Source organism: Fringilla coelebs (assembly GCF_963513975.1).
Source record: "Fringilla coelebs genome assembly, chromosome: 3".
In the NCBI taxonomy this organism is placed as follows: Eukaryota; Metazoa; Chordata; class Aves; order Passeriformes; family Fringillidae; genus Fringilla; species Fringilla coelebs.
In genome coordinates, this window is record NC_140030.1 from 2,018,487 (window position 1) to 2,035,269 (window position 16,783).

Sequence of the window (16,783 nt, forward strand, 5' to 3'; positions counted from 1 at the left end):
ATACTCCTCATCCTGCTCATCTTCATCATCGCCCTGCAGCTCCTCAGCTTCCTCGTCCTTCTCATTCTCCTCATCTTCATCATCCTCCTCATCCTCCTCATCCTGCTCATCCTCCTCATCCTCCTCATCCTCCTCATCCTCCTCATCCTCCTCCTCCTCCTGATGCTCCTGTAGCTCCTCATTCTCTTCATCTTCATCATCCTCCTCCTGCTACTCCTCATTCTCCTCATCTTCATCATCCTCATCCTCCTCATTCTCCTCATTCTCCTCATCTTCATCATCCTCCTCATCCTCCTCATTCTCCTCATCTCCATCATCTTCAGCATCTTCATCATCCTCAACATCTTCATCATCCTGCTCATCCGCCTCATCTTCATCTTCGTCATCCTCCTCATCTTCCTCATCTTCATCATCCTCCTCATCCTCATCTTCATCATCCTCATCTTCATCATCCTCCTCATCTTTAGCATCCTCCTCATCTTCATTTTCCTCCTCATCCTCATCATCCTTCTCATCCTCAACATCTTCATCATCCTCCTCATCCTCCTCATCCTCAATATCTTCATCATCCTCAATATCTTCATCATCCTCCTAATCTTCCTCATCCTCTTCATCTTCTTCATCCTTTTCATCTTCATCATCCTCCTGATGCTCCTCATCCTGCTCATCTTCATCATCCTCCTGCAGCTCTTCATCCTCCTCATCCTCCCACATCTCCTCATCCTCCTGATGCTCCTGATGCTCCTGATGCTCCTCATCCTCCTCATCCGGCTCATCTCCTCATCTTCATCATCCTCCTCATCCTCCTGCTGCTCCTCATTCTCTTCATCTTCCTTCACGTCCTCACCCTCGCTCACCCTCCTCATCCTCCTCATCCTCCTCATTCTCGTCATCCTCCTCATCCTCCTCATCCTCCTCATCCTGCTCATCTTCATCATCGTCCTGCAGCTCCTCATCCTCCTCGTCCTCCTCATTCTCCTCATCTTCATCATCATCCTGCAGCTCCTCATCCTCCTCATCCTTCTCATTCTCATCTTCATCATCCTCCTCATCCTCCTCATCCTCCTCGTCTTCATCATCCTCCTCATCCTCCTCATCCTTCCCATCCTCCTCATCTTCATCATCCTCCTGATGCTCCTCATCCTCCTCATCCTCCTCATCCTCCTCATCCTCCTCATCCTCCTCATCCTCAGCGAGGAAGATGAGACCCCTCCCGCCCTTCCTCCCCCTCCCCTCCCCGCCCCCTGCCGCGCTCCCGGGGTGGGAATTCCCGCTGACATTCCCGGGGTTGGGAATTCCCGCTGACATTCCCGGGATTCCCTGCCTGGGGTGGGAATTCCCGCTGACATTCCCAGGGTTGGGAATTCCCGCTGCCATTCCCGGGATTCCGCGCCCGGGTTGGGAATTCCCGCCGCCATTCCTGGGATTCTGTGCCCGGGGTGGGAATTCCCGCCGCCATTCCCGGGATTCTGTGTCCGGGGTGGGTGGGAATTCCCTCCGCCATTCCCGGGATTCCGAGCCCAGGGCGGGAATTCCGGCTGCCATTCCCGGGATTCTGTGCCGGGGGTTGGGAATTCCGGCCGACATTCCCGGGGTGGGAATTCTCGCTGACATTCCCAGGATTCCGAGCCCGGGGTGGGAATTCCCGCTGCCATTCCCGGGGTGGGAATTCCCGCCACCATTCCCGGGGTGGGAATTCCCGCCACCATTCCCGGGATTCCGTGCCCAGGGTGGGAATTCCCGCTGACATTCCTGGGATGGGAATTCCCGCTGACATTCCCAGGATTCCGAGCCCGGGGTGGGAATTCCCGCTGCCGTTCCCGGGGTGGGAATTCCCGCCACCATTCCCGGGATTCCGTGCCCGGGGCGGGAATTCCCACTGACATTCCCGGGGTGGGAATTCCCGCTGACATTCCTGGGATGGGAATTCCCGCTGACATTCCCAGGATTCTGTGCCCGGGGTGGGTGGGAATTCCCGCCGCCATTCCCGGGATTCTGTGCCCGGGGTTGGGAATTCCCGCCGACATTCCCGGGGTTGGGAATTCCCGCTGCCATTCCCGGGATTCTGTGCTCAGGGCGGGAATTCCCGCCGACATTCCCGGGGTTGGGAATTCCCGCTGACATTCCCGGGGTTGGGAATTCCCACCGCCATTCCCAGGATTCTGTGCCCAGGGTGGGAATTCCCGCCGACATTCCCGGGGTTGGGAATTCCTGCTGCCATTCCCGGGGTGGGAATTCCCGCTGCCATTCCCGGGGTGGGAGGGAATTCCCGCTGACATTCCCGGGATTCCGTGCCCAGGGTGGGAATTCCTGCTGCCATTCCCAGGGTGGGAATTCCCGCTGACATTCCTGGGGTTGGGAATTCCCGCTGCCATTCCCGGGATTCTGTGCCCGGGGTGGGAATTCCCGCTGCCATTCCCGGGGTTGGGAATTCCCGCTACCATTCCCAGGATTCCGTGCCCGGGTTGGGAATTCCCGCTGCCATTCCCGGGGTGGGAATTCCTGCTGACATTCCCGGGATTCTGTGCCCGGGCTGGGAATTCCCGCTGACATTCCCGGGGTTGGGAATTCCCGCCGACATTCCCGGGATTCTGTGCCCGGGGTGGGAATTCCCGCTGACATTCCCGGGGTTGGGAATTCCCGCTACCATTCCCAGGATTCCGTGCCCGGGTTGGGAATTCCCGCTGCCATTCCCGGGGTGGGAATTCCTGCTGACATTCCCGGGATTCTGTGCCCGGGCTGGGAATTCCCGCTGACATTCCCGGGGTTGGGAATTCCCGCCGACATTCCCGGGATTCTGTGCCCGGGGTGGGAATTCCCGCTGACATTCCCGGGGTTGGGAATTCCCGCCGACATTCCCGGGATTCTGTGCCCGGGGTGGGAATTCCCGCTGCCTTTCCCGGGGTTGGGAATTCCCGCTGACATTCCCGGGATTCTGTGCCCGGGGTGGGAATTCCCGCTGCCTTTCCCGGGGTTGGGAATTCCCGCCGACATTCCCGGGATTCTGTGCCCGGGATTGGGAATTCCCGCCGACATTCCCGGGATTCTGTGCCCGGGGTGGGAATTCCCGCCGACATTCCCGGGATTCTGTGCCCGGGATTGGGAATTCCCGCCGACATTCCCGGGATTCCGAGCCCGGGGTGGGAATTCCCGCCGACATTCCCGGGATTCTGTGCCCGCTGCAGGAAGGAGGTGGGGCTGGAGCTCTTCTTCCCCAGCCAGATGCTGGAGAACCTCAAGGTGAGAAACACCCGGGGCCACGCCCCTGGGCGTGTCCGTCTGTCCCTGGGTTTGTTCGTCTGTCCCTGGGTGTGTCTGTGGTTGTGTCCGTCTGTCCCTGGGTGTGTCCGTGTGTCCCTGTGTGTCCATGCGTCCCTGGGTGTGTCCGTGCGTCCCTGGGTGTGTCCGTGCGCCCATGTGTGTCCGTTTGTCTGTGTGTGTCCATGTGTCCCTGAGTTTGTCCATGCGTCCCTGGGCGTGTCCGTCTGTCCCTGGGCGTGTCTGTGTGTCCCTGGGTGTGTCCGTGGTTGTGTCCGTCTTTCCCTGGGTGTGTCTGTGTGTCCCTGTGTGTGTCCGTGTGTCCCTGTGTGTGTCCGTGTGTCCCTGGGTGTGTCCCTCTGTGTGTCTGTGTGTGTCTGTGTGTCCCTCTGTGTGTCTGTGTGTGTCCGTGTGTCCCTCTGTGTGTCTGTGTGTCCCTGGGTGTGTTCCTGGGTGTGTCCGTGTGTGTCCGTGTGTGTCTGTGTGTCTCTGTGTGTCCATGTGTCCCTGTGTGTGTCCGTGTGTCTGTGTGTCTGTGTGTGTCCGTGTGTCTGTGTGTCTGTGTGTCCGTGTGTCCGTGTGTCCCTGTGTGTCCATGTGTCTGTGTGTCCCTGGGTGTGTCCGTGTGTCCGTGAGTGTGTGTCCTTGTGCCTGTGTGTCCCTGTGTCCCTGTGTCCATGTGTGTGTGTCTGTGTGTGTGTCCGTGTGTCCCTGTGTCCGTTCCCGACGCGCCGTCCGTCCGTCCGTCCGTGGGTCCATGCCCCTGTCCATCCCGGCAGCCGCGGCAGCTGCGGAAGATGATCCAGCAGACGTTCCAGCAGTACGCGCAGCTGCGGGAGGAGGAGTGCATCCTGAAATTCCTGCACACCCTGGCCGCCTTCGCCCCCATCGACCAGGAGAGCTTCCGCTGCCAGCTGGCCGTGCGTGCGCGGGAGACGGGGACGGGGGAAACGGGAACGGGATACGGGAATGGGGAAACGGGATATGGGATCGGGGGTGTGGGAATGGGATATGGGATATGGGGGATGTGGGTATAGGATGAGGGGTATGGGAAAGGGGGATATGGGAATGGGGGATATGGGATATGGGATAGGGGGTATGGGAACGGGGGATACGGGAATGGGGGAGACGGGAATGGGGTTTGTGGGATATGGGATCGGGGGTGTGGGAATGGGATATGGGATATGGGGGATGTGGGTATAGGATGAGGGGTATGGGAATGGGGGATATGGGAATGGGGGATATGGGATATGGGATAGGGGGTATGGGAACGGGGGATACGGGAATGGGGGAGACGGGAATGGGGTTTGTGGGATATGGGATCGGGGGTGTGGGAATGGGATATGGGATATGGGGGATGTGGGTATAGGATGAGGGGTATGGGAATGGGGGATATGGGAATGGGGGATATGGGATATGGGGGATGTGGGTATAGGATGAGGGGTATGGGAATGGGGGATATGGGAATGGGGGATATGGGAATGGGGGATATGGGATAGGGGATAGGGGATATGGGAACGGGGGATACAGGAATGGGGGATACAGGAATGGGGGAGACGGGAATGGGGTTTGTGGGATATGGGATCGGGGGATAAGGGAATGCGGGGTGTGGGAACGGGGATACGGGAACGGGGGAGACGGGAATGGGGGAGACGGGATATGGGGGGTGTGGGATATGGGATCGGGGGTGTGGGAATGGGGGATACGAGAATGGGGGATACGGGAATGGGGGATACGGGAATGGGGGATGTGGGATTTGGGATGTGGGAATGGGGGAGACGGGAATGGGGTTTGTGGGATATGGGATAGGGGATAGGGGAATGGGGGGTGTGGGATTCGGGATATGGGATATGGGGGATGTGGGATTTGAGATGTGGGATATGGGATGGGGGCTATGGGAATGGGGGATATGGGAATGGGGGGTGTGGGATATGGGAGATGGGATACGGGAGACAGGAATGGGGGGTGTGGGAACGGGGATATGGGAATGGGGGATGTGGGAATGGGGGATGTGGGATATGGGAGATGGGATAGGGGATATGGGAATGGGGGATTTGGGATATGGGAATGGGGGATATGGGAATGGGGGATGTGGGAATGGGGGAGACGGGAATGGGGTTTGTGGGATATGGGATCGGGGGTGTGGGAATGGGATATGGGATATGGGGGATGTGGGTATAGGATGAGGGGTATGGGAATGGGGGATATGGGAATGGGGGATATGGGATAGGGGATAGGGGATATGGGAACGGGGGATACGGGAATGGGGGATACGGGAATGGGGTTTGTGGGATATGGGGGGGGTGTGGGATGTGGGAATGGAAGATACGGGAATGGGGCGTGTGGGAACGGGGATACGGGAATGGGGTTTGTGGGATATGGGATATGGGAATGGGGGGGATGGGATTGGGGGATATGGGAATGGGGGAGACGGGAATGGGGGATGTGGGATATGGGATATGGGATATGGGATGGGGGGTATGGGATATGGGATATGGGATATGGGGTGTGAGATTTGGGATAGCGGATGGGGGGTATGGGATATGGGATGTGGGATAGGGGGTATGGGATAGGGGATATGGGATATGGGATATGGGATATGGGATATGGGATATGGGATATGGGATATGGGATATGGGATATGGGATGTGGGATATGGGATATGGGATGTGGGATAGGGGATAGGGGATGTGGGATTGGGGATATGGGATATGGGATATGGGATATGGGATATGGGATATGGGATATGGGATATGGGATATGGGATATGGGATATGGGATATGGGATATGGGATATGGGAATGGGGGATATGGGAATTGTGGATTCAGGATATGGGAATGGGGGATATGGGAATGGGGGATGTGGGATATGGGAGATGGGATAGGGGATATGGGAATGGGGGATTTGGGATATGGGAATGGGGGATATGGGAATGGAGGATTTGGGATATGGGAATGGGGGATATGGGATGGGGGGTATGGGATATGGGATAGGGGATGTGGGATATGGGATATGGGATAGAGCATATGGGATATGGGATATGGAATGTGGGATATGGGATAGGGGATGTGGGATATGGGATATGGGATAGAGCATATGGGATATGGGATAGGGAATGTGGGATATGGGATAGGGGATGTGGGATATGGGATAGGGGATGTGGGATATGGGATATGGGATTGCGGGAATGGGGGGTGTGGGATTGCAGGATGTGGGATGGGGGATATGGGAATGGGGGATATGGGATATGGGATATGGGGGATACAGAAATGAGAGGTGTGGGATTGTGGATATGGGATGGGGGGTATGGGATGTGGGATACTGGAATGGGGGGTGTGGGAATGGGGGATGTAGGATATGGGATAGGGGATAGGGGATAGGTGATAGGGGATATGGGATATGGGATATGGGATAGGGGATATGGGATAGGGGATATGGGATATGGGATAGGGGATAGGGGATGTGGGATATGGGATATGGGATAGGGGATAGGGGATATGGGATGTGGGATGTGGGATATGGGATGTGGGATAGGGGATATGGGATGTGGGATATGGGATAGGGGATATGGGATAGGGGATGTGGGATATGGGATATGGGATAGGGGATAGGGGATATGGGATATGGGATAGGGGATATGGGATGTGGGATAGGGGATATGGGATGGGGGGATTTGGGATATGGGGTATGGGATATGGGATAGGGGATGGGGAGTATGGGATATGGGATAGGGGATGTGGGATATGGGATATGGGATATGGGATAGGGGGTATGAGAATGGGGGATACGGGAATGGGGGAGACGGGAATGGGGGATATGGGATATGGGAATGGGGGATAAGGGAATGGGGGGTGTGGGAACGGGGATATGGGAATGGGGGATGTGGGATATGGGATATGGGATATGGGAATGGGGGGGATGGGATTCGGGGATACAGGAATGGGGGATGTGGGAATGGGGGATGTGGGATATGGGATAGGGGGTGTGGGAATGGGGGATACGAGAATGGGGGATACGGGAATGGGGGAGACGGGAATGGGGTTTGTGGGATATGGGATCAGGGGTGTGGGAATGGGGCGTGTGGGAACGGGGATACGGGAATGGGGGATGTGGGAATGGGGGATGTGGGATATGGGAGATGGGATAGGGGATATGGGAATGGGGGATTTGGGATATGGGAATGGGGGATATGGGAATGGGGGATACGGGAATGGGGGGTGTGGGATTTGGGATATGGGAATGGGGGATGTGGGAATGGGGGATGTGGGATAGGGGATATGGGAATGGGGGATATGGGAATGGGGGATTTGGGATATGGGAATGGGGGATATGGGAATGGGGGATACGGGAATGGGGGATATGGGAATGGGGGGTGTGGGATATGGGATGTGGGATAGGGGATATGGGATATGGGATATGGGATATGGGATAGGGGATATGGGATGTGGGATGTGGGATATGGGGGGTGTGGGATATGGGATATGGGAATGGGGGGTGTGAGATTGGGGATATGGGATTCAGAATATGGAATATGGGATAGGGGATGGGGAGTATGGGATATGGGATAGGGGATGGGGGGTGTGGGATTCGGGGAGACGGGAATGGGGGATGTGGCATACGGGATATGGGAATGGAGGGGATGGGATTCGGGGATACGGGAATGGGGGGTGTGGGATTCAGGATAGGGGATGGGGGGTGTGGGATTCGGGGATATGGGAATGGGGGATGTGGGATATAGGATGGGGGGTATGGGAATGGGGGATATGAGAATGGGGGATATGGGATATGGGATGGGGGGTATGGGATATGGGATACGGGAATGGAGGGCGTGGGATTTGAGATATGGGAATGGGGGGGATGGGATTCGGGGATATGGGAATGGGGGATATGGGAATGGGGGGTGTGGGATGTGGGAAACGGGATTTGGGATATGGGATATGGGATATGGGATAGGGGATATGGGATATGGGATATGGGATAGGGGATATGGGATAGGGGATAGGGGATAGGGGATATGGGATATGGGATATGGGATAGGGGATATGGGATATGGGGTATGGGATAGGGGATAGGGGATAGGGGATATGGGATAGGGGATGAGGTGGGATACAGGATATGGGATGTGGGAATGGCAAATGGGATATGGGATTCCACGGGATGGGGGTGAACACCCTTGGACCATCCATGGCGCCGGAACGCACTGGAGCGATCTGGAGACGGGATGAGGGCGGCGTTGGGATTTTAGGGGGATGGGATGGAATGGGATGGGATGGGATGGGATGGGATGGGATGGGATGGGATGGGATGGATGGGATGGGATGGGATGGGATGGGATGGGATGGGATGGGATGGGAGCCGACCCTCGGGAATGCCCCTCATCCCAAATCCCGCCCCCCTGCCCCTGCTGCCCCCCAGCAAGGATGGAACATCACCGTGGACCTGGTCATCGGCCCCAAGGGCATCCGCCAGCTGGCCGGCAAGGACGCCAAGGTGGGAATTCCGGCAAGGTGGGAATTCCATCAAGGTGGGAATTCCTCCAAGGTGGGAATTCCGGGCTGGGAATTCCGCCAAGGTGGGAATTCCGCCAAGGTGGGAATTCCTCCAAGGTGGGAATTCCTCCAAGGTGGGAATTCCGGGCTGGGAATTCCGCCAAGGTGGGAATTCTGCCAAGGTGGGAATTCCGCCAAGGCGGGAATTCCGTCAAGGTGGGAATTCCATCTCAAGGTGGGAATTCCTCCAAGGTGGGAATTCCCCTAAGGTGGGAATTCCGGGCTGGGAATTCCGCCAAGGTGGGAATTCCGCCAAGGTGGGAATTCCGCCAAGGAGGAAATTCTGCCAAGGCGGGAATTCCATCAAGGTGGGAATTCCGCCAAGGTGGGAATTCCATCAAGGTGGGAATTCCATCAAGGTGGGAATTCCGCCAAGGTGGGAATTCCATCAAGGTGGGAATTCCGCCAAGGTGGGAATTCCATCAAGGTGGGAATTCTGCCAAGTTGGGAATTCCGCCAAGGTGGGAATTCCGCCAAGGTGGGAATTCCCCCAAGGTGGGAATTCCGGGCTGGGAATTCCGCTAAGGTGGGAGTTCTGCCAAGGTGGGAATTACCCCAAGGTGGGAATTCCTCCAAGGTGGGAATTCCCCTAAGGTGGGAATTTCGCCAAGGTGGGAATTCCGGGCTGGGAATTCCTCCAAGGTGGGAATTCCATCAAGGTGGGAATTCCGTCAAGGTGGGAGTTCAGCCAAGGTGGGAAATCCGGCGGGGAATTCCGGGCTGGGAATTCCGCCACGGTGGGAATTCCGCCAAGGTGGGAATTCCGGCTGGGAATTCTGTCAAGGTGGGAATTCCGCCAAGGTGGGAATTCCGCCAAGGCGGGAATTCCAGGCTGGGAATTCCGGCAAGGTGGGAATTCCTCCAAGGTGGGAATTCCATCAAGGTGGGAATTCCCCCAAGATGGGAATTCCGCCAAGGTGGGAATTCCATCAAGGTGGGAATTCCGTCCAAGTTGGGATTTCCATCAAGGTGGGAATTCCGGGCTGGGAATTCCGCCACGGTGGGAATTCCGCCAAGGTGGGAATTCCGCCAAGGTGGGAATTCCGCCAAGGTGGGAATTCCGGGCCGGGAACCGGGAGCTCCCGCCGCGGGGTCGGGGGCGGAACCCAGCCCGGATGGAATTCCTGATGGATTGCTCTCATTCCCAGCCCACCTGCCTGGCGGAATTCCGGGATATCAAATCCATCCGGTGCTCGGCCGAGGAGGACGGGCAGGCCCTGCTGCAGCTGGGGCTGGGCGGGACCCCCCAGGTGAGGAGAGGGGGGAATTCCTGGGAATGCCAGGGACCACATTCCATATAACCCACATTCACTGTCACACACCCCCTGTCCCATATCCCTGATCCCATATCGCATATCCCATATCCCATATCCCATATCCCATATCCCCTATCCCATATCCCCTATCCCCTATCCCATATCCCATATCCCTTATCCCATATCCCTTATCCCATATCCCACATCCCATATCCCACATCCCATATCCCACATCCCCTATCCCATATCCCCTATCCCACATGCCATATCCCATATCCCATATCCCATTATCCCATTGATCCCAAATCCCCATATCCCCTATCCCCTATCCCATATCCCAAATCCCCATATCCCATATCCCACATTCCCCATCCCACATCCCCCATAAACTCCATCCCATCCCCACTCCCACCCCCCGCGGCCGTGCTGGAATCCCGTAAATCCCGTAAACCCTGTAAATCCCGTAAATCCCGTAAACCCCGTAAATCCGGGATCGGGGCGGGGTGAAGGGTGGCGGATCCCGGTGCCATCCGTGCCCTTCCCGGTGCCATCCGCGCCATTCCCGGCGTTCCCGAGGCGCTGTCGGTGCGGACGGCGTCGCTGGCCGAGGCGGAGAACATGGCCGACCTGATCGACGGCTACTGCCGGCTGCAGGGCGGGACCGAGGGATCGCTCATCCTGCTGCCCGGGAAAGGTGGGAATGGGATAATGGGATCCATGGGATCGTGGGATAAGGGGAGGATGGGATGATGGGATGATGGGATAATGGGATGATGGGATGATGGGATGATGGGAGGATGGGATAGTGGGATAATGGGATAATGGGATAATGGGATAATGGGATTCATGGGATGGGATAATGGGATGATGGGATAATGGGATAATGGGATGATGGGATGATGGGATGATGGGATAATGGGATAATAGGATAATGGGATGATGGGATTCATGGGATTCATGGGATGATGGGATAATGGGATGATGGGATAATGGGATAATGGGATGATGGGATAGTGGGATGATGGGATGATGGGATGATGGGATAATGGGATGGGATTCATGGGATGCAATAATGGGATAATGGGACAATGGGATAATGGGATAATGGGATAATGGGATAATGGGATAATGGGATAATGGGATAATGGGATAATGGGATGCTGGGATGATGGGATGGGATTCATGGACGAGATGGGATAATGGGATAATGGGATAATGGGATAATGGGATGATGGGATAATGGGATTCATGGGATGGGATAATGGGATGATGGGATGATGGGATGATGGGATGGGATGGGATAATGGGATGATGGGATAATGGGATGATGGGATAATGGGATGATGGGATAATGGGATGATGGGATGATGGATAATGGGATGGGATTCATGGGATGATGGGATAATGGGATGATGGGATAATGGGATGATGAGATAATGGGATAATGGGATTCATGGGATGGGATACTGGGATGATGGGATGATGGGATAATGGGATGATGGGATGATGGGATGATGGGATAATGGGATAATGGGATAATGGGATGATGGGATAATGGGATGATGGGATAATGGGATGATGGGATACTGGGATGGGATTCATGGGATGATGGGATGATGGGATAATGGGAGGATGGGATCTGTGGGATGGAATGGGATAATGGGATAATGGGATAATGGGATAATGGGATACTGGGATGGGATTCATGGGTGGAATGGGATGATGGGATGATGGGATAGTGGGATCCGTGGGATAACGGGATAATGGGATAATGGGATAGTGGGATAATGGGGGAATGAATGGGGTAATGGGATTTGTGGGATAATGGGAGAATGGGATAGTGGGATGATGGGATGATGGGATGATGGGATAATGGGATGATGGGATAATGGGAGGATGGGATAATGGGATATTGGGATAATGGGATAATGGGATATTGGGATAATGGGATAATGGGATGGGATTCATGGGATGGGATAATGGGATGAAGGGATGAAGGGATAATGGGATGATGGGATAATGGGATAATGGGATGATGGGATGATGGGATAATGGGATAATGGGATGATGGGATGATGGGATAATGGGATAATGGGATAATGGGATAATGGGATAATGGGATGATGGGATAATGGGATAATGGGATAATGGGATAATGGGATAATGGGATGATGGGATGATGGGATAATGGATAATGCGATGATGGATAATGGGATAATGGGATAATGGGATGATGGGATGATGGGATGATGGGATGATGGGATGATGGGATGATGGGATAATGGGATGAGGGGATGATGGGATGATAGGATAATGGGATGATGGGATGATAGGATAATGGGATGATGGGATGATGGGATGATGGGATGATGGGATGATGGGATGATGGGATAATGGGATGATGGGATAATGGGATGATGGGAAAATGGGATGGGATAATGGGATGATGGGATGATGGGATGATGGGATAATGGGATAATGGGATAATGGGATGATGGGATAATGGGATAATGGGATGGGATTCATGGGATGGGATAATGGGATAATGGGAGGATGGGATAATGGGATCTGTGGGATGGAATGGGATAATGGGATAATGGGATAATTAATGGGATAATGGGATAATTAATGGGATAATGGGATCTGTGGGATAACAGGATGGGATGGGATCCAGGGGATGGAATGAACTTGGTGGGTTGGGATAATGGAATTGGGATCGGGTTGGGATGGGATAATGGGATGATGGGATGATAGGATGGGATCCATGGGATGGAATGGGATGGGATAATGGGATGGCATCCATGGGATGGGATAATGGGATAATGGGATGGGATATGGGATGGGATGAGGATGAGAATGGAGATTGGAATGGGAATGGGATTGGGATTGGGATGGGAATGGGATGGGGATGGGAATGAGACTGAGATGGGATGGGAACGGGATTGGGAATGGGATTGGGATTGGGAACAGGATTGGGATTGGGATTGGGATTGGGATTGGGATGGGATGGGATTGGAACGTGATTGGGATTGGGATTGGGATTGGGATTGGGATTGGGATTGGGATGGGATGGGATGGGATGGGGATTGGGATTGGGATTGGGATTGGGATTGGGATTGGGATTGGGACGGGACTTTTCCCCGCCCTCCCTGCAGATCGCGAGAAGAGGATCAGCCTCCCGCAGATCCCGGCCCCGTGAGTGATCCCGCCCCTTTTTCCCGGGATTCCCCATCCCCCATCCCGCTCCCTGACCCTCTTCCCACCCTCAGGAATCTCGGGGAGAGGCGTTCCACGCTTTCCCACAGCGTCAGCGGCGGTGAGTTCATCCCTCTTCCCCCCCCCAATCCCGATTTGGGACACATTCCAAAAAAATGCGGGATTTGGGAATGCTGGAGACCCATCCAGGCTCTTTTCCAGAGGGTTGGGATGCATCCAAGAATCCTGGAGCAGCTCCAGACCCTCTGGAGGTGTGGAAAAACCTCCCACACCCACCGAGCTTCCCGAGGGAATTCCCTCATCCCGTTTTTTCCCCCCCAGATTCCGAAATTTACGCGGAGATCCTGGATGAGTCCTCCAGGCCGAGATCTGGAAGTAGGTGATTCCCGTGGGATTGTCCCGCTCAGGGGAATTCCCGGTGCCTCCTGCCCATCCCAAATTCCTGTCCCGGCCTCAGGGGTCCTGGAGGAGCTGGGATGAGGCGTGGGGCAGGATCCGTGGATCCGTGAGGGAATGATGGGGAGGGGAGGATCCACGGATCCATGTGGGAATGATGGAGAGGGCAGGATCCATGGATCCATGTGGGAATGATGGAGAGGGGAGGATCCATGGATCCATGTGGGAATGATGGAGGATCCTCATGGATGGAGAGGGCAGGATCCATGGATCCTCATGGATGGAGAGGGCAGGATCCATGGATCCTCATGGATGGAGAGGGCAGAATCCATGGATCCTCACGGATGGAGAGGGCAGGATCCATGGATCCAAGATGGAAGGATCCAGGGATCCATGTGGGAATTTTGGAGAGGACAGGATCCATGGATCCTCATGGATTCTCACGGATCCTCATGGTTCTTCATGGATGGAGATGGGAGGATCCATGGATCCATGTGGGAATTTTGGAGATGAGAGGATCCATGGATCCTCAGGGATGGAGGGGCAGAATCCATGGATCCGTGAGGGAATGATGGAGGATCCTCATGGATGGAGAGGGCAGGGTCCGTGGATCCATGTGGGAATGATGGAGAGAGCAGGATCCATGGATCCATGTGGGAATTTTGGAGATGAGAGGATCCATGGATCCTCACAGATCCTCACGCATCCTCAGGGATCCTCATGGATCCTATGGATCCTCATGGATGGAGAGGGCAGGATCCATAAATCCTCATGGATTGTTATGGATCCTCATGGATCTTCATGGATGAGATGGGAAGATCCATGGATCCATGTGGGACTTTGGAGAGGGCGGGATCTATGGATCCTCGTGGGAATGATGGAGAGGGCAGGATCCATGGATCCATGTGGGACTTTGGAGAGGGCAGGATCCATGGATCCTCGTGGGAATGATGGAGAGGGAAGGATCCATGGATGCTCGGGATGGAGAGGGCAGGATCCATAAATCCTCATGGATTGTTATGGATCCTCATGGATCTTCATGGATGGAGATGGGAAGATCCATGGATCCAGGTGGGACTTTGGAGAGGGCAGGATCCATGGATCCTTGTGGGAATGATGGAGGATCCTCATGGATGGATTAGGCAGGATCCATGGATCCTCATGGATCCTCACAGATCCTCATGGATCTTCATGGATGGAGATGAGAGGATCCATGGATCCATGTGGGAATGATGGAGAGGGCAGGATCCATGGATCCATGTGGGAATGATGGAGGATCCTCATGGATGGAGAGGGCAGGATCCTCATGGATCCTCGGGATGGAGAGGGCCAGATCCATGGATCCAAGATGGGAGGATCCATGGATCTACGTGGGAATGATGGAGAGGGCAGGATCCATGGATCTTCAGGGATCCTAATGGATCTTCGTGGATGGAGAGGGCAGGATCCATGGATCCTCATGGATGGAGAGGGCAGGATCCATGGATCCATGTGGGAATTTTGGAGAGGGCCGGATCCATGGATCCTCATGGATGGAAAGGGCAGGGTCCATGGATCCTCATGGATCTTCATGGATGGTGAGGGCAGGATCCATGGATCCAAGATGGGAGGATCCATGGATCCATGTGGGAATTTTGGAGAGAGCAGGATCCATGGATCCATGTGGGAATTTTGGAGATGAGAGGATCCATGGATCTTCAGGGATGGAGGGGCAGAATCCATGGATCCGTGAGGGAATGATGGAGGATCCTCATAGATGGAGAGGGCAGGATCCATGGATCCAAGATGGGAGGATCCAGGGATCCATGTGGGAATTTTGGAGAGGGCAGGATCCATGGATCTTCAGGGATCCTCATGGATTTTCAGGGATGGAGAGGGCAGGATCCATGGATCCATGTGGGAATTTTGGAGAGGGCAGGATCCATGGATCCTCATGGATCCTCACAGATCCTCATGGATCTTCATGGATGGAGATGGGAGGATCCATGGATCCATGTGGGAATGATGGAGATGGGAGGATCCATGGATCTTCAGGGATGGAGAGGGCAGGATCCATAGATCCAAGATGGGAGGATCCATGGATCCATGTGGGAATGATGGAGAGGGCAGGATCCATGGATCCTCATGGATGGAAAGGGCAGGATCCATAGATCCTCATGGATGGAGAGGGCAGGATCCATGGATCCTCATGGATGGAGAGGGCAGGATCCATGGATCCTCACAGATTCTCATGAATCCTCATGGATGGAGATGGGAGGATCTTCATGGATCCATGTGGGAATTTTGGAGATGAGAGGATCTATGGATCCTCACAGATCCTCATGAATCCTCAGGGATCCTCATGGATCCTATGGATCCTCATGGATGGAGAGGGCAGGATCCATAAATCCTCATGGATTGTTATGGATCCTCATGGATCTTCATGGATGAGATGGGAAGATCCATGGATCCATGTGGGACTTTGGATGGAGAGGGCAGGATCCATGGATCCTCATGGATGGAGAGGGCAGGATCCACGGATCCTCATGGATGGAGAGGGCAGGATTCATGGATCATCATGGGAATGATGGAGAGGGCAGGATCCATGGATCCATGTGGGAATGATGGAGGATCCTCATGGATGGAGAGGGCAGGGTCCATGGATCTTCAGGGATCCTCATGGATCTTCATGGATGGAGAGGGCAGGATCCATGGATCCAAGATGGGAGGATCCATGGATCCATGTGGGAATTTTGGAGAGGGCAGGATCCATGGATCCTTGCGTGAATGATGGAGGATCCTCATGGATGGATTAGGCAGGATCCATGGATCCTCATGGATCTTCACAGATCCTCATGGATCTTCATGGATGGAGATGGCAGGATCCATGGATCTGTGTGGGAATTTTGGAGATGAGAGGATCCATGGATCCTTGGGATGGAGAGGGCAGGCAGGATCCATGGATCTTCACAGATCCTCACGGATCCTCATGGATGGAGATGGGAGGATCCATGGATCCATGTGGGAATGATGGAGAGGGCAGGATCCATGGAATAAGATGGGAGGATCCATGGATCCATGTGGGAATTTTGGAGAGAGCCGGATCCTCATAGATCCTCACGGATCCT

The 16,783-nt window shown here is 54.7% G+C and overlaps 1 protein-coding gene across 1 annotated transcript in view; it reads left to right on the forward strand.

The window, feature by feature from the left end:
* Positions 1–16,783, forward strand: part of PTK2B (protein tyrosine kinase 2 beta) — a gene marked incomplete at both ends in the record, with an annotated part of 81,141 nt that overhangs the window by 15,356 nt on the left and 49,002 nt on the right. Inside the window, 8 exons of the mRNA XM_084201649.1 lie at positions 3,186–3,240; positions 4,038–4,178; positions 8,675–8,749; positions 9,957–10,058; positions 10,641–10,758; positions 13,220–13,259; positions 13,334–13,380; positions 13,602–13,655. Of these exons, the coding sequence (XP_084057775.1) occupies positions 3,186–3,240; positions 4,038–4,178; positions 8,675–8,749; positions 9,957–10,058; positions 10,641–10,758; positions 13,220–13,259; positions 13,334–13,380; positions 13,602–13,655 (632 nt within the window). The remainder of the gene's footprint in view (positions 1–3,185; positions 3,241–4,037; positions 4,179–8,674; positions 8,750–9,956; positions 10,059–10,640; positions 10,759–13,219; positions 13,260–13,333; positions 13,381–13,601; positions 13,656–16,783) is intronic.